Raw genomic sequence first — 23651 nt, 5'->3', positions numbered from 1 at the left:
ATACCTCCAGCCTAGGAACCAGGAGACTCATTCATTTAGTGCTAGGAACTCTGCTAGATTCTGGGAACAGTTGAAAAACATAAAATACACTTTTATAAAAGAGGTTAGTCTAATGGTAAAGGCAAAAAAAGAAACTTAAGGATGATAACAGTGTGATAAATGTCATGACAGATAATTTGCACAAGATGCTGTGGGAGTATAGAGTTGACTTTGGAAACCTGAGCATGACCCAGATCATGAAAGATGAAAGGCCTGTAGGCCATGATAAAGATTTTGGACTTTATCCTGAATTATGAGGAACCCTAAAGTTTTTCGGGAAGGAAAGTGACACAATCAGATTTGTACCTTAGACACTGACAGCAATGTGGAGAGCAGGAGAAACTGAAGCAAAAACACTTTTGCCAGTAATTCAGTTTTCTATAAGACAGACTGCAAGCTATGACCAGATTATAATAAAGAGAAAAATGTTTCAATAAATTATATTCTACATATGCAGAACCTAGGAAATAGATTCAAGAAATTGAGTCTGCCTTCAATGACGGAACAAATGAAAGAACACAGTGGGACAAAGAAAAATGTCACTTGCAGCCGTCCCCCCATTCCCTTTTCCCTCTTCTGCACATTTGTGTCATCAGGGTTGGGGGTAGTTTGGATGTATACAATGATAAGTGGGAAAGTGATAGGGTAACTGCTACCAGGAGAAGATATTCATAAATAGCTTAGTACTGCAAACTCTTTTTTCACTACCTACAAGGAAGAAGCAGACATTCAAACTGTTTTGGAGGAAAAACCCTGTTAAGAAAAGAACCTGAGAGTGCACGTTAGGCAAGTTTTCAAAGGCAAATCAATGAAGTGTTGTTTCAAAGAGTCATCAAGGTCATACCTTCTTCCAAGGACATACAATCTGATTGGGGTGTTTCCATCTCTGACTGTAAGAAAATCCTCCTTGCTATTAGGTTAAGAAATGACCTCACTTCTCCAGTTTAAGACACACAACTACTATGGATGTACTAAACTCAAAATAATTTTATAGCTTTAATGTATCTGGGAAAAGTCTGTGATCTGCTAAACAAAAAATCAAGTCACCTAGGGAGAGGTATAGTTTAAAGAAGGCTTGCTTTTCCCTCCCCTTCACTGTTTGGACAACTTGAGGTCTACCAAGACAAAATACCTGCAATACGAGTACAATTAAAACTTAGCCTTGGACTTCCCTGGTGGCACAGTGGTTAAGAATCTGCCTGCCAATGCAGGGGACACGGGTTCGAGCCCTGGTCTGGGAAGATCCCACATGCCGTGGAGCAACTAAGCCCGTGCGCCATAACTACTGAGCCCGCATGCCACAACTACTGAAGCCCGCGTGCCTAGAGCCCATGCTCCGCAACAAGAGACGCGCCCGCTCGCCGCAACTAGAGAAAGCTCGTGCAGAGCAAGGAAGACCCAACGCAGCAAAGAATAAATAAATAAATGAATAAATAAATAAAACTTAGCCTTAAAGAAAGACATACTGCTATCAGTGAAGGTATCTGATTTCCAATTGTGTCATTTCTATCAAAAAAGGAAAATGAACACTTGTCTTGCTTTAGAATACAACGTGATTTTATGTATTTATTATGCATGCATTTTAATATAACAATGAACTACCTATTCCATTTTCACTATAAACTCTAAAACCAAGACACTATTTTCTGAGGACCACATTTAAAAGTCTTTATGTTATGCTATTATGGGCCTCAATAAAACAGAGCTTATGTTTAATAGATCTGGTCAGAGGTGGCAAGCTGGCAACCCAAGGGATGAATGTGGCCCACAAACAGGTTTTCATTGGTCTGAACAACGTTTGTTTGAATTATCTGTCAACATTTACAAATTAGAAGACCTGGTATAAGATTCAGGTTACCTACCTTCTCTTAAAAATTCTGAGGGTATGATAACACTAGACCCAAACTGTAGCCCAAGTTAGATAACTGCTGGGTTTTAGTTTCCTACTGTGCCCAGCCAGCTCCCTGCAATCATTTATGATCCCTGCTCAAACCCTACAGGTATGTCACCCTTGAGATACCCTAGCTGTATAAAGTTTGTTAACTAGGAAGAAAATCAGAATTTCCTAACATAATAAAGTTGGTCCATCTTGGTATTTACTTTGAATATCTGAACTCTATAAATGAAAATGCAATGCTATGCCACAGAATGTTATGCGTTACGTTGTTTCAATGCAGGAAAAAAGTTGACATTAGAGTTCTTTTCTCTAAATACCTCTGAGATTTTACAATAACTATCAAGTACCTTTGATAGCATGGGCCATTAACTTCCATTCAGTAATAAAGAAATTTAGGATACTCTAATTACATAAGCAGAACAGTTTTTTTAGTTAAGTAGATGTAGGATATCTTAATATAAAGTAATATCCTAATTCTTAAATAATATGGTTATGATGGAAACGGCCTTTTTGAGAGACACCAAATACCTTTAAAAAACGAACTTTTTCTTGCATCTTGCTTTCCAACTATACTGTTTCACTTGTGGACATATCTTTTTATAAGAAATCAAGTTTACGATACTCAAAGTTTTATTAAGACAATATGCTTGCATTTGGTAAAATTATGACTTTTTATGTCTCCAAGCCATTGGAACCCTTGCTTGCTCTGAGTCATATAGCGCTCCTGATGACTACTCTCCTTCCCAGAAGGTGCCTTGCCTGTGCTTTCCCCTCAGGATGCTACTGGACTTTTGGTGACAAGAGTTAATTTTACAAACCAATAATGTTAATGTGGAATACCTTAGTACTAAGTTTCAGTTTCTCACATTGGGGAAGAACAGACAGGTTGCCAGAGAGTCCATAAGCAATTTACATTTTTCTATATTAGAATAAAGATACATTGAGAAGTTTAATGTGACATTCACATGAATTTAAGATAAAACATTTTTTTGCTCACACCCTGATTTCCTTGGTTATTCTTTACATTTCAGCTGTTAGGTTACTGTCTTAGTAACCTCAGTTTGAAAAGTATACACCTGAATTGTCAAGGTCAATATACATTGTAGAAAGAACTGCATTGAAATGGTTTTTTTCCACTAGGTTTTGTAGTTAGAGAAACAAGTTTCACTTCATTTGGAAAGTTAATTTTAACAAACCAAAATGTCTGCCAATTACGTTGAGTTAATAAAGCACTGATGTCTGAAGTAAAAGAATTTTCAGTTAACACAGCTGGCAGAAACTCTGAGCTTTTCTGTGATTAACATGTAACGTGGAAGGTTACCTAATGTTTTTACAACATACATGACAACTGGATACATAGTATGACATGAAATGGAATCTTGATTTGATTAGCCATAGTATTTTGGGGCACAGAACTTAGGAGAGATGTGTGTGGTCCTAGAAAGGGCTCTCAAGGATCATTTAGTCTATTTCCCTCAATATATATATAGGGAAAATGAAGCGGACACTGTGCAATGATTATATGAGTACATAGCATGGGGGCAAAAATAAAAATAGAAACAGACATTCTGTAACATAGCGTGCAAGGGAAACCTCAGAGATCGAGTCCATCTCTCTCCTATAGAGCAAGAGTCCTAAAAATCAATCATAAGTCAAAGAATATTTTTAAAAGAAGGCAATTCTTGAATTTCTTAATTACATTTACAAGTCTAACAAACCTCTTATTTAAGACAGTAATTCTTACAAACAGCTATAAGACCCATTTCTCTATTGGCTAAGAGGGTTATATTTCAAGATATTGTAAAGATTAACAAGAACATCTTTAAGGAGTGCTTTGATATGCTAAGATGGAAAGATGAAAAAGATATTTTACTGTATGTTTTTGACATCGATTTTTTCGCAAATATATCTGCACATTTCTTCTAGTAACTACAAGTCTAACATCTGTTCTTCTTTACACTACCATTCCTCAATACTTAATCCCCCATCTTTCCTAACCGCATCTTTTCCTCCAGAGGTTACAATATAAGATGCCTGGAACCAAATAAGAGATTTCAAAAAGCTTTCTGCTTTATAAATCACTTCGGTGGATTATTTTCACTTAGATGGTGGACTTTAAACATCACTTCCTTCTACAATCTCCATTTCATGCCACTGTTTGTGGCTTTTGCTACTGCTGTGTTTCCTACTTACTATGGCTGGTACAGCATTGCCACACCAGGAAAGCTAAGATGACTGCCCTGATGAGAACTATTTGATAGGGAGGGAACAGGGAATAATCTTTCCATTTTAGCTAATTCATACAAATATTTCCTTCCATTAATATGGGTAAATAAAAAACTGTATTTGCAAATAACTATTTTGAAAAATATAAAGTCTTAGGAATAGGAAAACAATGGGAACACTACTTCACTGAAGAAATTTTTGAAAGCTCTTTTTAATTATTTTGTTTCAGTTGAAAATACCTAATTTTAATCTTAACCCTCTTGTCAATACTTGGTTGTGTATACTCCACATGAAACAGAAAGGAAATAGATGAAATGCAATGATGAGGACGTTGGTCAACAGAGAAAAGGTATATATTGCGGGAGCTGTAATGGAAGGGATGTTTCTGCTTTGTTCCCTGGCAGAGTCAAAGGGGCATGAAGAGAGAAATTAGCCACCTACAACGTTGTGGACAGCCTTTTTGGGGCATCCTTATATTTGCCTCTTTCAAATATTTACTCAGTTTACAGACTAGGCACCCAGTTTTAACTTTGCTACTCTTCCTAAGGCACTAAATAACTATGTACTATGAGTTGAGATTGAAGCTGTAGTGGAAAGATGAGGATGGGTGCCTGAACAGGAAGAAGGTAAATACGCTTGTCTTAAAGCTTCCAAAAGACAGTAATTAATAATCACTGTTTCATAGGTGTATCACAAAGAGCAAAAAAAAAAATCTTCCAAGTCCCTATAATCAGCTTCTACCAAAGGCATCCTTGCCAGCTAAGTGAGGCTCTTTTGACCTGGTACCCTTTGAGTGCAGGGGGTGCACTGGGGTTAGAAAAGCCTGGTTGAAACCATTTTGTGAAACAGTGGTAAGCTGGAGTCCGGCCATGCTGTCTTGTCAGAGCTGACTGAATTTTTATTAATTTGCATGACAGTGATGTTACATTGCTTGAAACTGGTCCTGGTGGAAGTATTTATACCACGGAAATGGAGAGCTAGTTTGCCAACATACCTTTGTGTGGAAGACAACAGAGTGTTTGAGAAAGACTCCTGGTTCTGCAACTTAAGATCCAAGTCAAGAAAGCGACTGCACTTCTCTAGATACTACTAGTACTGTACCTCATAATAGGTGAAAAGTACACAGCATACAGAGTAACAAGCAAATATTAAGCACTCTATTAATGTTAGTTATAATTTTTCATATATAGATAGTTCATGTGCCTTTGTCCTTAAATTTCAAAGCAATTTTAATGGAATAACAAAGGCGCAAGGGTCCTGAAAAAAAGGCAGTGTGAACAATTTCATAATAAAACACTTATGCTTTTTTTGTTCATTCTTTCCCAGCTACCCTCCATGCAACATTTCTAACTTAGCATACATTTAATTTACTTGAACTTCTAAGACAAATATCACACAACTAAAAAGTATTAGAGGAGTACTGTATTATAATGCCGAAGAAGAACCCCATGCTTATGGTAAACATCAACTCTATTGTATGAATGTGAGCCCCAGGCTCAATTTGTGAATGGCACCTCGTGGAATGGTGCAACACAATGGCCCTTTACAAAGCTGTAAGAAGCCAGACCTTGTAACTGATCAGGAATCTCAAACTGACTACTAATACAGCCCATGGAGATGTTTTATTTGGACAGTACAGAGTTTTTTCTTCTAAAATCTGAAGGTAAATGCCTTTAAAAAAAATCAACTTAAGCCCACCACTCCCCATTTCTGATATCCAGGAAAGTCTGGAGGAAACAAGCAGCAGCTTCAAAAGTCTTCTCACAATGAAGTCACAGAATGCAATTAACTTCTCCAGCAACTGAGTTGTAAGAACATGTAAAGATTTGTCTACCAAGGAAACTTATTACACACTCACTGCCCAAGGTTTTTATTATCAGCTGGTCACATAAGCACCCCTATGCCTAGCACATTCTAAAATTCCAGATTCCCTAAAGGAAAAGAAGTATTTAACATAAAGCATACTGTTTGCACAATTTAGGCACAGCAAGCTACTCTTATCATTTAGGGAAAGTTTTATTTCAGTGTAGGAAACTGTTTACCAGTCAAGTTCCCAGACGCCAGGCGCAGGTTAATCTTGCAAGCAGGACTTTCTAAGGATGGCAGTCTCAGGCTTGTTCTGTTAACTCCTTCTGCAACCCTTTACCTTTTCTTCCCTGACAGCCAGAGGGGTAGCCTCAGCCCAGGGTCTCTACCCAACACAGCAAAGTCTTCCTTCTCTCCCCATTTACCAATCACTAATGATCCCCACTGCTCCAATTGTGTTAACAAATAAGAACATAATTCAAACTTTACCTTATCAAGCCAAACAAAAGTTGACTTATTTCCCATATGTTATTAAATATCATTCTACTAATCAGGGCTTCCAGTTAGCAGGATCCTAGCCATAATCTACAATGAGACACGATTCCAGCTAGAGGTGGAAAATCATTTAAACTACCCATTGGCTTTATCCATAAATATGTAATCTCCATTTGACTGTTGGAAATACTGCCAAGGACTCCCAACACTGCCCTGAAGACCCTTCTCATCTCTCACTTCCAATCTTGTTCAACAATGTGCTGGGTCTAAGGCCATACGGATTTTATATCTAGGTTTCCCAGGATGGTCAGCCACAGAGAAGTAAGGCAGAAAGTGTACTGGCTGCCAGTTGACTGCTCAAATGTGCCACTAAGGATTTACTTCTGACCCACTAGTGAGCAGGCACCTGACGCTGGACAGCTTTCAGCATTCTCTCATCCTAGATCCCTTCTTCAGCATCCAGGAAGCACTGCACTCTTTCCTGCAAAGGTCCACAACCTCAGAAAACAGACATTTTCAGTTTCTGTCCCAAGGGTTGGGGAGCTGAGGCCCACCATGGCTGCCAGCAAGAGGCTAAGCAGGGTTCAGCAGGCTCCACCTGGAGTTATATTCAAGTCCTGCAGCCCATGCTAGATGCTCTGAACCACCTAAAGGGCCTAAGTGCCTCCTGAGGAAACTACTGCCTGGACCAGAAAAAAACTGAGTCCTGGAACTCCTTGACATTGACAGGGCAATCAATTAGGAATGACCAGGACCTGAGCACTACCTTAGTTCCACTATGGTAGACTTATCTCTGCATGGATTTAGCATTGTTCTGCCTATCTAAAGAGGACCGCGGTCACTCTCCAACAACAGTATAGATTGCCTGCCTTGGAAAGATCCAGATCGTGAAACTTGAGAGACTGTCAGCTAGGGATTGGCAAGGCCTCAAGGGTGGAGGCCAGAGACAAATGGGCTACTCAGCCATCCTGGCCCCTCTGTGTGCATTTCTGAATCCTGAAACCAGCCCTGAAGCTGCTGCTTTAGCTTCACAGCTGGGGAGGGGAAGGATGTATCATGTCAGAATTCATTCAGATGCTAAGTAGGAACTTAAGCATATTTTATGGGGGTCTTGTTCCGATAAATCTCCCTTATTTGATTAAAGTGGTTTGAAAAGTACATTTGGCATTTGCTGCAATCATTCTCCCAAATGGTAGCAACTGAAGTACCAGCCAGCTAGGACTGCTGGTGCTGTTTAGAAGCCTCAAACAACCCAAGCATAAGAAGCTGGAATTGGGTTAAAATAAAGATTGTAGAGCCAGAAACCAAGCACTGTCAGTTCTCAATCTTTGGAGCTGCTGATGCCAGAAACCAAGCACTGTCAATTCTCAATCCCTGGAGCTGCTGATGCTTCCTAACTCCCATCCAAGAAAATGAAAGAGCATTCATTTTGACCTAATGGTGGGAAATCCCTTTCCCAACTGGTAGGGCTTGCAGTAGGACTCCAAATTAAAGAAATCTGGTAAAGAAATCTCAGCTGTCTCTTTCAGCATTAAGGGGGAAAAAAACAAATAGGATTTTTATAATTACCATAAATTTTAAGTGAGTGAAAGCCCTATTCAATCAATTGCAATTTCCACACAAAAAAAGAAAAAAAATCATAAAATCACTACCAAAATAATAGCTGACCTTTTTATTAGTGTTTAGCACAATTTCATATTTCAATAAAAAGGGAATGTAATACACACTACTATATATAAAATAGATAACTAATAAGGACCTACTGTATAGCACAGGGAACTCTACTCAATACTCTGTAATGACCTATATGGGAAAAGAATCTAAAAAGGAGTGTATATATGTATATGTATAACTGACTCACTTTGCTTTACACCTGAAATGAACACAACATTGTCAATCAACTATACTCCAATTAAAAAAAAGGGGGGGGTGTACCTTCAAAAAAATAGCAGCAGTAGAAAAGGCTTTTTCTAACAAAGGAAAATAAATAGCAAGATTAAAATTGTTTTAATCTTAGAATAAGCTTTACATAATGGCTTTAAAAGACTGGTCAGATTCCATGTAATTTATAACAAACAATAAAAAATTTGCTGGCTGCAAGTCCAAAGAACTTGCACTGCAGCAAAATGTTAAAATAGGGCATTTGCCAAAGGCAAATGGAATCACGCAGCTTCACCTAGCCTACAGATTTTCAATCACTGACAAAGCCAAGTTGAACCTAATGCATTATAAAAACCTGTACAAAATTAATTTAACCAAATGTAGTCTGCTTTTATGATCTCAACTCTGTGCCCTGAAGGTAAACATCAGCCAACTTCTCCTCAAATAAAGTGGATTTTTTTTTTAGATGTTGGGGGGGTAGGAGTTTTTATTAATTAATTAATTTATTTTTGCTATGTTGGGTCTTCGTTTCTGTGCGAGGGCTTTCTCTAGTTGTGGCAAGCGGGGGCCACTCTTCATCGCGGTACGCAGGCCTCTCACTATCGCGGCCTCTCTCGTGGCGGAGCACAAGCTCCACACGCGCAGGCTCAGTAGTTGTGGCTCACGGGCCTAGTAGCTCTGCGGCATGTGGGATCTTCCCAGACCAGGGCTCGAACCCATGTCCCCTGCACTAGCAGGCAGACTCTCAACCACTGTGCCACCAGGGAAGCCCAATAAAGTGGATTTTGAAGTTTATTAAGACCTTAACACACAAAACTGTGTGCTAAGTATCTAAACTGAGCAATTTGGAAAGTGTTGCTTATATCATCCACATCGTGATTTGCTACGCTTGAAGATAATTTTTTAAATTCCATTATTTTCTTCTTTAAATGAGTACTTATATATTTGATGATTATTAACAATTTCAGTAAAGCATTAAAAAGTTCTTTGGCAAGTATCAAGCCTAGTCCCCAAAATGCCTTTAGGGGCCTAAGCAAGCTGAGAATGTAATATAACAGGGAGAACCAGAGATACTGCATGCTCCATCTAACGCATTCAAAATCAAAAAGAAAACAAACACTTGTCTGTGGGCTGACGAATGGGCCATAAGTTTGTAACTCCCAAATGAAAGCTTGGAACCAGAATCTGAAGCTTTTTCCTAATATAGTTGCTTCCTAACACAACGTCTATATAATAGATTCTTTATAGATTTTGATTAGTGCAAAGTAGTTTACATATGAACTGTGACACTCACCTGGAGATTTCTTGTCACATATTTACATGTCCTGGATGGGAGTTAACTATAAATAATTGGAATATTTTAAAACAACATTTTTGGCTTTCTATACGATGGCAAATAATTGTTTTCATTACATAAAATGAAATACTACTACTGAAGTAGCATTTTACCTGCTTAAGAAACCGGTCAGTTGCGTTGCTGTGCTTGGCTAACACACTTGGCAGAGAAGGATTAGCATATTCAAACTGAGGATTGTAGGTATAGTCAGACTTAAAGAATCTCACTTTTTCTTTCTCCAAGTTGGTGGGCTTTATAGCACTCAGTATACAAAATTTCTTTCCAGAAAAGTCATCTCCTTTTTCAAAACTTCTAGACAGCTGAGGCTGCAGCTTTGGCTTTGGAAGAGTGGAGAAATGGCGTCGCTTGACCTTTCTTTCATTTTTGGGTTTAGGTGGCAGTACTGTGCTGTTTCCTGTAACAGAGATATCATGTGTAAACTTTACAGGACTTGACACTGAACTAGTGACAAAAACAGCAGGCTGCCTTTCTAGGCAGTACCAAGTATCACTGCTCATCACAGGCACCGGGGCTTTCATCTTGCGAAGATCTTTACTACGTGAAGAGCTAGATTTGCTGGGTTTTCTACATCTTTTGGAGTAGGTGGAGGAAGACTGTTTTTGTGAATGATGCTTTTTCTCCTCTTTGCTCTGTAGTAGGACATTGTAACTACTGGTTCCAGTTGTGAAAATGTCCTTTAGTATTCCAGGAGATAAATGTGAAATGCTTCCTTTGCTGCCAATAATCAAGGACTCTTCTGCATTTAGAATAGACTTCTTAGCAAGTTCTTGCTCAGGCCAGTGAAGCTTTTCTGTGTTAATAAACAAAATCAAAACAAAAGAAATAACAAAAGATACCAGATGAAGCAAATTGCTTATTATGTGAAAAGTATTCTGAAGGTTCTGTAAACTTTATAATTTTGCAACAATTTTTAGAAAAGACATTTTTAATATTAAAAGACTATATTACTAAACTTTGGGCAAGCTAGACACGGTCACTTCTATCAGAATGTACATATGCTAAATTATCTATAAAAATCCTCAGCTTCAAACCATGTAGATGACCAAAGTCTAATCTAGATGTGAGATAATATACATAAATAATCTGAACACTCAACTCTACCAAGAATGTGGATTTCGTAGAAAGGATATAGTTTAATAGTATTACCAATATCAAAGTAAAATCCAAGGCATTTTCAAAGCCAATACAATCTTGAAATCTGACACTATATATAAAGGTAGCCATCAGTAAAAGAAGGACAACACTGTCTTACATATCTCAAAAAAAATTTTTAATTAAATAAATGATATGTGCACATTCAAGCACGTTATAGTAATGTCACTCAATATTTATTAGTTGCTTTTCTTAATTTTAGGCTATAGGTTAAGATTAAAGAAAATCAAGGTTTTTCTTCTCAAGACTTAAAAAAATAATTACTATGTAAGATATCAGTATATCAAATGCCAAATTAAGGAGAGGTCAGTTTTGCCTTTAGATCTCAAAAGTGCTTTAAAGAGGTAAGAATAACTTGAAATATTGTTGCTTGTGTACTGTTTTAAAACTGTTGATTTGCATTCTTTCATTCCACAAATACAGGAATACTGCTAATAGATACACGGATCTGAAAAACATCTGTATAAATACATTGCTCTTGCCTTCAACCAGCTTCTAATCTGGCTCTGAAGGTAAGGCAGTCCTATGAAGATTTGAGTACTAATACGAGGTAGTATAAGCTTAAATGTGAAAAACAAAAGATACAGACAATAACCTAGGGTTCAGGGAAGGAAGAGAAACATTTGAGAGGATTTCAGGTAAACCCTTAAGAGCTTTCAGATTCAATTCTAAACTGACAAAAGTGTTTGAGTTTGTCTTAAATCCTGGTATTTGAACTCCTATCTGACCATGTCTGCTTATAAACCCTTTCTAAATCCTTTCTGCAAATGTGACACATGATTCTCTCAACCACCTCTCTTTTCTGAGTCTCATGGATCCTTATGCCTCTAGCCCTCAACCTCTGGCTCCTACTATGGAGGCAATTTCAACGCTAGCTGACTTGGACAGCTGCCTTCCTTGCCAAGAAAGAGACAATTTATTTAATTCCATTTTAAAGAAAACTGTTTATCCACATAGATCTGTCGCTCACTCACTCAAGATTAGACATTCAGGGATCCTTTCTATAATAAGTAGTAATAAATAATAATAATAGCAGCCACTATTTGTTGACACATTTATGTGAGTTTGGGATTTCACCAAAAACCTTGCATGTTATATCACTTAAGCTTCAGAAGTGTTAAGTAATGTGCTCAAGGTTATACGACAAGAAAGTAGTGAAGAGCAAACTGCGATTCGAATGCAGATGTGTCTGATTACAGAGTCCATGCTCATTCTATTATATAAGGTCATTCATTCAATTATCAACACACATTCAGTATTAAGTCTGCTACATGCACCGCACTACATCTTTTCTTCCTCTGTACAAACACAGCACCCTAGTAAGACACAGTAATCTGAATAACTGATGTATTCAATACTAAGATAGGTACCAGGACCATGTGTTATTCATGTTTCTCTTTCCAACATCTAGCATGGTAACTGGTAGATATTCAATAAATGTACACTGAATAAATAAGTGAATGAATGAATGGCACAACCCTAAACATGCCATTCTCTGACCACTTTAGATATACAGGTATTTGTAGTTCTGGAACCATTCTATATTTCTATGAGGAGATGACTGTAGAAGTGGAAATATAACCTGGAAGACCTTGAACCAGTGGTTCTCAAATGAGAGCAACTGTGCCCTCCAGGGGACATTTGGTTGTCACAATTAGGGAGGGATGCTACTAGCATCTTGTGGGTAGAGGTCAGGGATGAGGTTAAACATCCTTCAATACATAGGACAGCCTCCTACAACAAAAATATTCATCCTAAAATAATGCCACGGTAGGGAAACCCTGCACTAAAAGTTTTTAAAGCCCAGAAGTCTTAGGGTTTAGGGTAAAGAAACAGTATGAGGTCAAAAGTAGATAATAAACAATCCAAATATGTAAGGTACTTAGAAGTCCTTCTAGTTAACATTTTCTAGGCCAACATATGAAATTTGAATTCTGCTGTCTAAAGGTAACATGAAAGTATAAACTTGCAGGGGCTAAATAAAATGTCTACTACATGGACAAGCTGAGAGATAGGAACTAGACTGCACAGGGTCATGCTGAAGATTAATTGTACAAAGAAGCCATTCAATAATGTGAATAAACAGAACAAACAAAACTTTCATCAATGGCTGGTAAGTCCCAGATCCTCAGGGGTTTCATACTTAAGTGTTGCCAACTGATAGTCAAAATTGGGTAGGATGGGCAAACATAGGCTAAGGAACACAAGCTGCAGTCCAAATGCCCAAGAACAATGTCAGTGTCCCTAACAAGACACCACAAGTTTAGGACACAAGAGGTGATAATGAAAGTCAGACTGAAACAGACACTGAAAGGAAAAGAGCAAGAGAACCGAGATAAGAATAAGGGTATCACAAACCGAGAAAAGTTGGTTAAGGACTAGGCACAGCCAGGAAGGTAAAAGGAGGTAATCAGGTTTTTCTCGTTTGGTCTTCATAATAAAAAGGGGGAATTTAATAATAAAAAAAAAGGGTGGGAATTTACCTCAAATTAAAATCAGTTAACAAAACTACTCTGAAGAATTCCTAATTTGGGTGGTTTGTTACAGGTATATTGATTTTTTTTTTAAAAAGAATATTCAATGTAAAAAGTGCTTTCTTTGGTTCCTAAGACTCAGTAGCTCTGTTGATCAAAGAGCTGCGTTCATAGAGTTTTCTGCTGTTTTGTCATAAAGCATCTACATTCTTAATTCTGTCCCATCTCAAACAACCTATACACTTCAGGATACTTAAACAAAAGTCCTAAACCAGCTGCCAAAACACTCAAGGAGGAATTGGGGAAGTGGGAGAGAAATTACAGTGTGTGCATGACAGAACCCCTTCCCCCCTCCCAGGAGTTGCAGCATTTCAGTTCACTTGCTAATTATCTACCTGAGAGGTTTAGCATCAGTCCTTTATAAGCTCCATCTGCTCATAAGTAGTCTGGGAGTACCAATGGTGTATCTATTTAGTAAATGTCAATCCTGCCAAATGCTGATATCCCATGAAGTTCATAAATGTGGGGCACGTGGACCTTCAAACAACTCTTACAAGATAGATATAAATTAATTTCTCAGAGTCATGCTAATCTTATTTTAGTTGTATTAAGTACTAGAAAACCTAAAATACTGTTTTTGTCATTTTAAATACTACTACTGTTTAAGAAAAACAACCTTTAAAACAGGCTTAAGAACATAATAAAAGGACAAGAAGAAGAGTTCAATGAAGAACATCCTATTCTCCTAACTCCTTTTTTCCTGAAAAATCAAAACTTTAAGCATAAGCAGGCTTCTTTGGGGGCAAGTGTAACTCATTTTCTCTCATAAAAGTAATAAAATAAATAAAAATCATACTCTCATATTAAAAGTCACTATTTAATGTAACATTTTAGCCACCAGCAATCTGCTTCACTATAACCTTGGAGAAAATGAAAATAACTTGATCAAAGAAGTCATTCACCCCAAAATGATTACCCATATTGAGGGGAAAAAAGGAAAATAATATTACATTAAAATTGATAGTATATTCACAAGTGGATGACTATACTGAAATTACCAACACAATGAAAGTTGAATTTGTATCTAGAACAGGAGTAAAGAATACCAGGATTCCTGGCTTCCATTCCCAACTCTTTCAATAACCTCTCTGTAATAGTGGCCTTCATCACTAAACCCATCAGCGTCTCCTGATCCTCATCTAAAGGAATGGAAGAAAGAGGGGAACACTGCTCACTAAACTCTTAGTGTTTCACAACTGAATAGGTGAGGTTTCACAGTAGTTACAAGGTCTCTGGCTGAAAGGAAGATCAGATCATCAGAAACAAAGCCTGCTGGAAAATACCATTCAACCAATTTTGACCCATAAAATGGCAATTTCATATGGTTCACTTATACTTATGAAACCTGAGAACCCGGGGTAATTTTATACCACAAAACGATAGGTTGCTTGATTACAAACAGAAGAAGAGGCAAAATAAAACAATTCCCAAACAAGATAAACACTTTAGTTTTGCCAAGCTGTTCATCATTACTTAAACTCAAATGATCTAACATCTGTCAACAGCAGAAAGGATGAGTAAATTGTGGTATATTCATACAATAGAATACTATATGGCAACGAAAAAGAACAAACTGAGTTTGCAAGCAACAATATAGGTGAATCTCAAAGACAATACTGAGCAAACAAAACTAGATCAAGAGACTACATACTGTATAATTCCATTTATATGTGGTCCAAAAACAGGCAAAACTTGGGACTTCCCTTGTGGTGCAGTGGTTAAGAATCTGCCTGCCAATGCAGGGGACACGGGTTCAATCCCTGGTCCGGGAAGATCCCACATACTGTGGAGCAATTATGCCCGTGTGCTACAACTACTGAGCCTGCGGGCCTAGAGCCCGTGCTCCTCAATAAGAGAAGCCACCGCAAGGAGAATCCCGAGCACCACAACTAGAGAAAAGCCTTTGCACAGCAATGAAGACCCAACGCAGTCAAAAATAAATAAATTAGAAAAAAAAAACAAAACAGGCAAAACTAATGTATGGTATTAGAAGGCAGAATAGTGCTTATCTTTGAGGAAGGGGTTATAACCTGGGAGGAGGTACCAGGGTACTGGGGGCTAGAAAGCTATCTTGTTCTGCACAGTGGTTACATATGTACAGATTCATCAGGCTGCCCATTTAAGACTCAAGCACTTTACTGAATGTAAGTTACACTATAATTTTTAAACTGGTATATTTAAAAAAATCAGTATCTTTGAAAACATTTATTGCCCAATTTGTCTGCATTATAACAGGTAATCTTTTAATTATAATACCTCCAAATTCAACATTATCCAATATAGTTTCTCAGCTGTAAGTAAACAGAGATGAAAAGGCACTGCTAGTATCATTCAAGAACTGAGAAACTCAGCTATACTTCAGGATTCTTAAAAATGTCACAGCCCCGGTTAGGGGCACTTCAGTGTTACTCTATCAGCAGCAAGAACTCTTATAATGTGATACTATTGTTTTTTGGTCAGAAACTGCTTGTGGTGGTGTGCTTTTGCAGTTAGAAGCATGCAGGGTATTCTATAATGCTGGGAAATGATGGTCTGTGGTAAAAGAAAATGCATTCAATATCATCTAAAACAACAGTGAACATGCGAGAAAAACTTCCCCAGGCTTTCCACTTAGGGTGAAGAGAAAATCCTAATCATGGCACATGAGGTCACTCATGGTCAGGTCACTCTGCCTCTCTGGCCCCATCATGCACAATGCTCCTCCTTAATCAGTCCACTCTAGCTTCCCTTCATTTTGTCAATCCCTCACACTTACCACTCCCTCTCCAGACACAAAACATCTTCATATTCTGTTCCCTGTGTTTGAAGAGCCCTCCCCTGTCCTCTCTGTTAGCTTAATCCCTATTCATCCTTCAGTTCAAGTATCACTTGTTCAGGAAAACTTCCCTGGAAGGTTCTTTGACTCACTTGTCACGGTTGCAGTCTTACATTTGTTTATATGATGGCCTTCCTCATCACTGAAATTATAAGTCCCATTATGGCATACATCTATGTTTGTTTCTGCTCACTCACTGCCCTGAGAGGTAGCCAAGGAAACAGAATATTTGAGAGGAGAGAAAGGATTCAGGACTTGAATGCCTGAAGGTTGAGGCAAAAATCATACCAGGACGCATAAAAATGTGAAACAATTAGTGATGTTGAAGATAAATTTTAATGGCAGGTGCCTACTGCTGTAGGACAGACAGGAGCTATGTGCCTAAGTGTATTCATCCCACATGGCCAAACACTGCTCTTAAGACTTTTGTCTCCAGTAGTTTTAAACATTCACTTTTGTTACAAAGGAGCTTCATTTCCAGATGATTAATCACTTCTTATATCACATACAAGATACAGGCAGTAGGAATTCATAAAATAACATAATCTTATATGGCTTCTGATAGCATTTTGTTACTCACTTAATGAGCTAGATGTCGTCTTCTATTTTGAAACAATTTTATAGTCAAGTAAAATATGATCTTTCCAGGCAAAAATTAGACTTGCCTGTGATAAAAACTTAACAGCACCTGGAGTAAACTATCAGCTAATGTACCACTGATGTTAAATGAGATACACATGTTGAATTTTGTGGCTTAAATCAACATATAGTCATTTAAACAAGGGTTCTGACTTTCCTAGTGGTTGAGAAAATGGGCTTTAGAATGGAGCTTCTCTGATTTGAATCTTGGCTGTTTATTAGCAGCTGTGACCTTGAGCAAGTTACTTAACATCTTTGTGCTGCAGTTTCCCTATCTGTAAAATGGGATACTATTACTATGTACCTCACAGTATCAGTAGGAGGATCAAAAAAGGTAATATATGAAGTGCTGAGAACAATGCTGGCTTGTACTAAGCAGGTGTTAACTATCAGTATTATTATAGTCAATACTATATTCAGCTCCTATAGAAATACTCCATGGAATAATGTAAATGGGAAGATATTCAGAATCATGAAATTTGGATTTCCAAGGTAAATTTAACATTAAGTAATAAATTCTACATTCTAGAATCAACATTTTAGTGGCTTTAGTATAATAAACCATCTTCTTTAAAAAGCTATGAGAAGGCAATCTCTTCTGATTTGATCCCATTTCAAACAGCATATATAACATACAAATCTTTCTTTTTTATTTTACTTCTCCAATCAGTTCACCAGGATGTTATATTTAGATTATATTAAATCATGACTAATAAGTCAATAGTGAGTAAGATACTATATTGGAAGTGATTTCAGAAGCAAGTAATTGCTTCAGTCCTGAAATAAAACAATCAGTTTGCTCTATACTTATTTTAAAGCTGAAAAGAAATAAACACATTTCCATCAGTACCCTTACCACAAACAAGCATGCTCTTGATGCTAACCAGAAGAACATGGGCTTCTAAGATATCAATGAATGATGTGATAGTGAGGGAAAAGGAGGGCATGCTTTCAGCTAAACTCTCTTCATAAAGTTTCTGGCCGTTGAAACTGGGCTTTCTGATATGTCAGCAAAATGCTAGGCATGGGGTTCTAGAACTATCCTTTTAACTAGTCAAGAAATTTATAAAAGAAATGGAGAAACTATTTTGAAAAACAGCCAGTCAGTTGTTTGTTTGTTTTGCGGTACGCGGGCCTCTCACTGTTGTGGCCTCTCCCATTGCAGAGCACAGGCTCCGGGCACGCAGGCTCAGCGGCCATGGCTCACGGGCCCAGCCGCTCCACAGCATGTGGGATCCTCCCAGACCGGGGCACGAACCCGTGTCCTCTGCATCGGCAGACAGACTCTCAACCACTGTGCCACCAGGGAAGCCCTAGTCAGTTGTTTTAAATGAGGCTTGAATTGTCTCAAATGACTATTTGAATTTTTATTGAACTACAGAAATACACTGCCAGATTATCTTATCTCAGGAAATGCAACATGCAGAGTTGGATTGATACGTCTATTGCCACTAAATTATGGGAAGAGAGCTGAGGCAGGAGGAGTGGGTCTACTATTTTAGAAAGTATCTCTCCTCAAACTTCCAACTCTGCATATTGAAAAACAGGAGATCCACTTTGTTGCTAACTGGTCAGATACCTGCTTTCTAAAACTAATATTATCATAATTGTATTTTTCCTCTACCATGATTGTTATGCTTTGGGGAAATCATCTTAATTGATGTTATTTCTAAATCGTTATCTAATAACCTTCACTAGTATATTTTTCTAACTAGTATATTTTTTCTCCAGGGCAGTGGTTCTCAAATGGGGCGGGGGGGGGGGTAATTTTGCCCTCCAGGAGACATTTGACAATGTCTGGAGACATTTCTGTTTGTCACAACTGTGGGGGGGGAGGGGGGTTACTAGCTTCTAGTGGAAGAGGCCTGGGATGCTGCTAAACATTTTGCAATGCACAGGACAGCCCACCGCAACAGTTATCCACAGACTCAACATTAATAGTGTCATGGTTGAGAGACTCTGTTCCAATACAAAAAGAAGATATGGTACTTTAAAGTAGCTTTCGGGACTTCCCTGGTGGCGCAGTTAAGAATCCGCCTGCCAAGGCAGGGGACACGGGTTCGAGCCCTGGTCCAGGAAGATCCCACATGCCACGGAGCAACTAAGCCCGTGCACCACAACTACTGAGCTTGCGCTCTAGAGCCTGCGAGCCACAACTACTGACCCCACGTGCCACAACTACTGAAGCCCGCGCGCCTAGAGCCCATGCTCCACAACAAGAGAAGCCACCGCAATGAGAAGCCCGAGCACCGCAACCAAGAGTAGCCCCCGCTCGCTGCAACTTCAGGAAGCCCGTGTGCAACAACAATGACCCAACGCAGCCAAAAATAAATTTTAAAGAATAATACCTTCCAATTTTCATTGTATTTTAAGATGAAAGAACAGGATCTACATCAAATCACTTTAAGAAAAAAAGTTAATGCCAATTTAAGTTGCCTCTTAAATCTTAGATCTTGTAATTGTCTGTTTCCTGACAACATAAATAACAATGAGATAAATCACAGCAATGTCATGACTGCACAAAATCAACTCCTCATTTTATAACCTGGAACATGAAATATAAAATTAAGACCATAAATATTTTCATTAAAAGTGAATTTTGTTATACAATTTAACATTTTGCAGAAAAATGGTCTATTAGGTACACCGATGCCTTAAAGTAAAAAAATCTGGTCTTATTTTGAAGGCAGTTTCAAGATTAGACCTTTCCCTTTACTCTGCTGTTCTTCGGTGTTTTTAGTCATGATACTAGGTTATCAAGAACGCTGTCTTGCAGGAATGTTAGGCAGAATCAAATGATGGGAAAATGGCCTAGGACATTATTCTAATATTGTGTAAGATAATTTTTAAATGATTAATATACACAGTTATTTTCTAAAAATAACAAAAGGCAAACAACTTTCTGATCTGGGGTCTAAACAAACATTTTTTGCGCTTGGTATAACACTTACTATAAAGTGACCTCTTAATATCAACTCAAAACGTTCTGATTTAAGAATAAAAGCATACATACAAAAAGTATAAATACTGATATACAGAGATGTGCTCTTTTGCTTAGCTCTGACTTCTGAACATTCTAGAAAGCTAGATCCTAGTGCACTACAATGCCTAATTACATATCTAATAAGCCTTGAAACAGAATTTAACAATATTTAGATTGTACATTTGTAGGGCCGATCTATTACACTTTACCTCACTACAGTCCACAGCACGCGCTTACTGATAATAAGTGACAAAAGGAAAAGGGACCGTTTTCTCTCTTCCCTGTACACCTTCTCCCTGAGCACCTTCCGCGGGTTCCGCACTGTTCAGGGAGCTGCGTTGAGCACCGAAGCCCACATGCTACCGTCACCTCGGCCTCCCGGTACTCGCCGCAAGCGGCCGGGACGACGCTGGCCGCTCCCGCCAGCCCAGGGGCCACCCTTCCTGGCACTCACCCGTCACGCGAATGGACTCCAGCATCGTCCCGCTGAGGCCGCGGGCGGCGGGCTCCGCGGGCGCTGGGGGCGAGGGCCAGACAGGAACCCGGCGGGCCGCCTCTAGCCTCCGGCAGTGCCTCAGACGCGGGGTCGCGGAGGAAGGTTGCTGTCGGCGACCGGGTTTAGGATAACGCGGGTAAGGACGGACGGAGACGTGCCGACAGAAAGCTGCAAGCAGCGTTCCCTCCAACCCGCAGGTGCTGAAAGGTACTCAAAGCCGCCCAACACTGGGCAGCTGCTCTTAGCGCCCGCCGGCGTAACGTTGCCGCTCCCCCGTTGCTAGGAAACGCGTGCCGTCCGCGTGCGCCGCGCTTCACGGAGCCTGCGCGCCGTTGGAGGCGCCAGAGATACTGCGTCCTGGCTCGCATGAAGAGAGGAGGAACTACAACTCCCGGAGTGCACAGCGCAGGCCCGTGCCTCGGGAGCTTGTGGGCTGGGCCCTGGGAGAGGCTCGGGTCTCCAGCCTTTCGTATAGACGCATTTTGACTGATCATCCCCGTAGACATTTGTGCGCTGTTCAAGGGGGCGTTAACTCCTCAGTAGATTTTACAAGAGACAGGTGGCGTGACGCTCTGTCCCAGATGCGAATTACAAAACCAGTCTCCTCCGCCTTTTTGTTACCTTTCCAGGTGCAAAAAAGCTAACACAACTTCAGATTGCAGGTGGTAGTAATGAAGGTGCTGGAAGCTCAACTACATTTACCCAATGAGTACCCTGGCATAATATACTAAATACTAAAATACAAACTTTAATTTATGATTGTGCAGTTGACAGGGGCTGATTGTTGTTTTTGTTCATTATTTGGTGGGAAATGTGGAGACTATACCATTTAACGAACATTTTCTGAGAGCCTAACGGGTGCAAGGTTCTGAGACAGGCCTCGAGAACATCAACAAGGTAAGTGAAATAAGGCTGGAGCTTACAGTTGAGAAACTCATAAGATAGCATTGGCACTGTCAATTTTCAAAGCCACATTTTCTCTTTATCTTTCCTCAAGGTTGAGATAGGACATAGAAATAATTGTGGGATGTGTTTTCAAACTCAGGAACAAAAGGAAAGTTGAAGTTATGTCAGGGAAAATCATACTCTAAAAATGACAGAACAAGTGAGAATTTGTATCTTTTTCACCAATTAGGAGCATATGATGGAAATTTGACAGTATCACAGATAGTGCATAACCCCACATCCTAGTGTGTCAGAAAATCTTGTGAACACTATTTTCAAAATATATCCAGGATCCAGCCACTTCTCACTATCACCACTGCCACTTGTCTGGCTCAAGCCACCACAAGCTTTTGTCTGGATTATAACTGTAGCCTCCTAAATGAAACCCATATGTTTCCAATCTTGCCCTCTTTACTCTCAAAACTCAGTGGCCAGCATGATCCTGCTAAAAAGTCAGATAATGTCAGTTCTCTGTGAAAAACACTTCAATGGCTTCCTTTCTTACGTATGAGGTCCTTTAGGACCTAGCCTACTGCCATCTCTTTGGGCTCATCTCCCACTGCTCTCCTCCTTGGTCTCCTCCAGACACGCTGGCCTCCTAGATATTCGTCAGCTATGCCAAGCACTGTTTCACCTCATGACCAATGCAATTTGGGACCTCCCCTGCCTGGCATGCTCCCCCACCCCCAGCACCCACCCTGGCCTTAAGCCCACAGAACTAGCTCCTCCACTTCTCAGGAATTAATCCAAATGTCACTTCTCACTGAGGCCTTTCTTGGCCACTCAATTTAAAATTCCATTCCTTTCTCAGATTTCCTACACCCTTTCTCTGCTTTATTTTTTTTTTCCTTAGCACTTAACATTATATAATTTATTACATATTTTACTGATTTCTTTTTTTTAAAACATCTTTATTGGAGTATAATTGCTTTACGATAGTGTGTTAGTTTCTGCTTTATAACAAAGTGGTTCAGCTATACATATACAAATATCCCCGTATCTCCTCCCTCTTGTGTCTCCCTTCCATAATCCCTATCCCACCCTTCTAGGTGGTCACAAAGCACCGAGCTGATCTCCCTGTGCTATGCGGCTACTTCCCACTAGCTGACTATTTTACATTTGGTAGTGTATATATGTCCATACCACTCTCTCACTTCGTCCCAGCTTACCCTTGCCCCTCCCCATGTCCTCAAGTCCGTTCTCTATGACTGCGTCATTATTCCTGTCCTGACCCTAGGTACTTCATAGGTCCATCCACCTCACTATAAATAACTCAGTTTCGTTTCTTTTTATGGCTGAGTAATATTCCATTACATATATGTGCAACATCTTCTTTATCCATTCACCTGTCAATGGACACTTAGGTTGCTTCCATGTTCTGGCTATTGTAAACAGAGCTGCAATGAACATTGTGGTACATGACTCTTTTTGAATTATGGTTTTCTCAGGGTATATGCCCAGTAGTGGGATTGCTGGTCATATGGTACTTCAATTTTTACTTTTTTAAGGAAGCCTCATTCTGTTCTCCATAGTGGCTGTATCAATTTACATTTGCACCAACAGTGCAAGAGGGTTCCCTTATCTCCACACCCTCTCCACCTTTTTTTGTTTGTAGATTTTTTCATGATGGCCATTCTGACTGGTATAAGTTGATTCCTTATTGTAATTTTGATTTGCATTTCTCTAATGATTAGTGATGTTGAGCATCCTTTCATGTGTTTGTTGGCAATCTGTATATCTTCTTTGGAGAAATGTCTATTTAGGTGTTCTGCCCATTTTTGGATTGGGTTGTTTGTTCTTTTGATATTGAGCTGCATGAGCTGCTTGTAAATTTTGGAAATTAATCCTTAGTCATTTGCTTCATTTGCAAATATTTTCTCCCATTCTGAGGGTTGCCTTTTCAACTTGTTTATGTTTTCCTTTGCTATGCAAAAGCTTTTAAGTTTCATTGGGTCCCATTTGTTTATTTTTGTTTTTATTTCCATTTCTCTAGGAGGTATTTCAAAAAGGATCTTCCTGTGATTTTTGTCATAGAGTGTTCTGCCTATGCTTTCCTCTAAGAGTTTTATAGTGTCTGGCCTTAAATTTAGGTCTTTAATCCATTTTGAGTTTATTTCTGTGTATGGTGTTAGGGAGTGGTCTAATTTCATTCTTTAAAATGTAGCTGTCCAGTTTTCCCTGCACCACTTATTGAAGAAGCTGTCTTTTCTCCACTGTATATTCTTGCCTCCTTTATCAAAAATAAGGTGACCATATGTACGTGGGTTAATCTCTGGGCTTTCTATCTTGTTCCATTGATCTATATTTCTGTTTTTGTGCCAGTACCATACTGCCTTGATTACTGTAGCTTTGTAGTATAGTCCGAAGTCCAGGAGCCTGATTCCTC

At 39.1% G+C, this 23651-nt stretch overlaps 1 protein-coding gene across 3 annotated transcripts in view; it reads right to left on the bottom strand.

Moving 5' to 3' along the window:
* MATCAP2 (microtubule associated tyrosine carboxypeptidase 2) overlaps positions 1-23651 on the bottom strand; it is a 90097-nt gene that overhangs the window by 49288 nt on the left and 17158 nt on the right. Inside the window, exon 2 of one of the 3 annotated variants that reach the window (XM_060156026.1) lies at positions 9794-10095. Coding sequence is in view for 1 of the 3 variants with exons in the window: in XM_060156024.1 (XP_060012007.1) it covers positions 9794-10219 (426 nt within the window). In the remaining 2 variants the exon portion in view is untranslated. Of the gene's footprint in view, positions 1-9793; positions 10492-20278; positions 20442-23651 lie in introns of those variants that run through there. The other 2 variants (XM_060156024.1, XM_060156025.1) reach the window with 2 other exon arrangements.

The sequence above is a fragment of the Lagenorhynchus albirostris genome, chromosome 8 (assembly GCF_949774975.1).
Source record: "Lagenorhynchus albirostris chromosome 8, mLagAlb1.1, whole genome shotgun sequence".
NCBI lineage: Eukaryota > Metazoa > Chordata > Mammalia > Artiodactyla > Delphinidae > Lagenorhynchus > Lagenorhynchus albirostris.
Note: the sequence above shows the minus strand (reverse complement) of the source record. Positions and strands in the feature narration are given on the sequence as shown.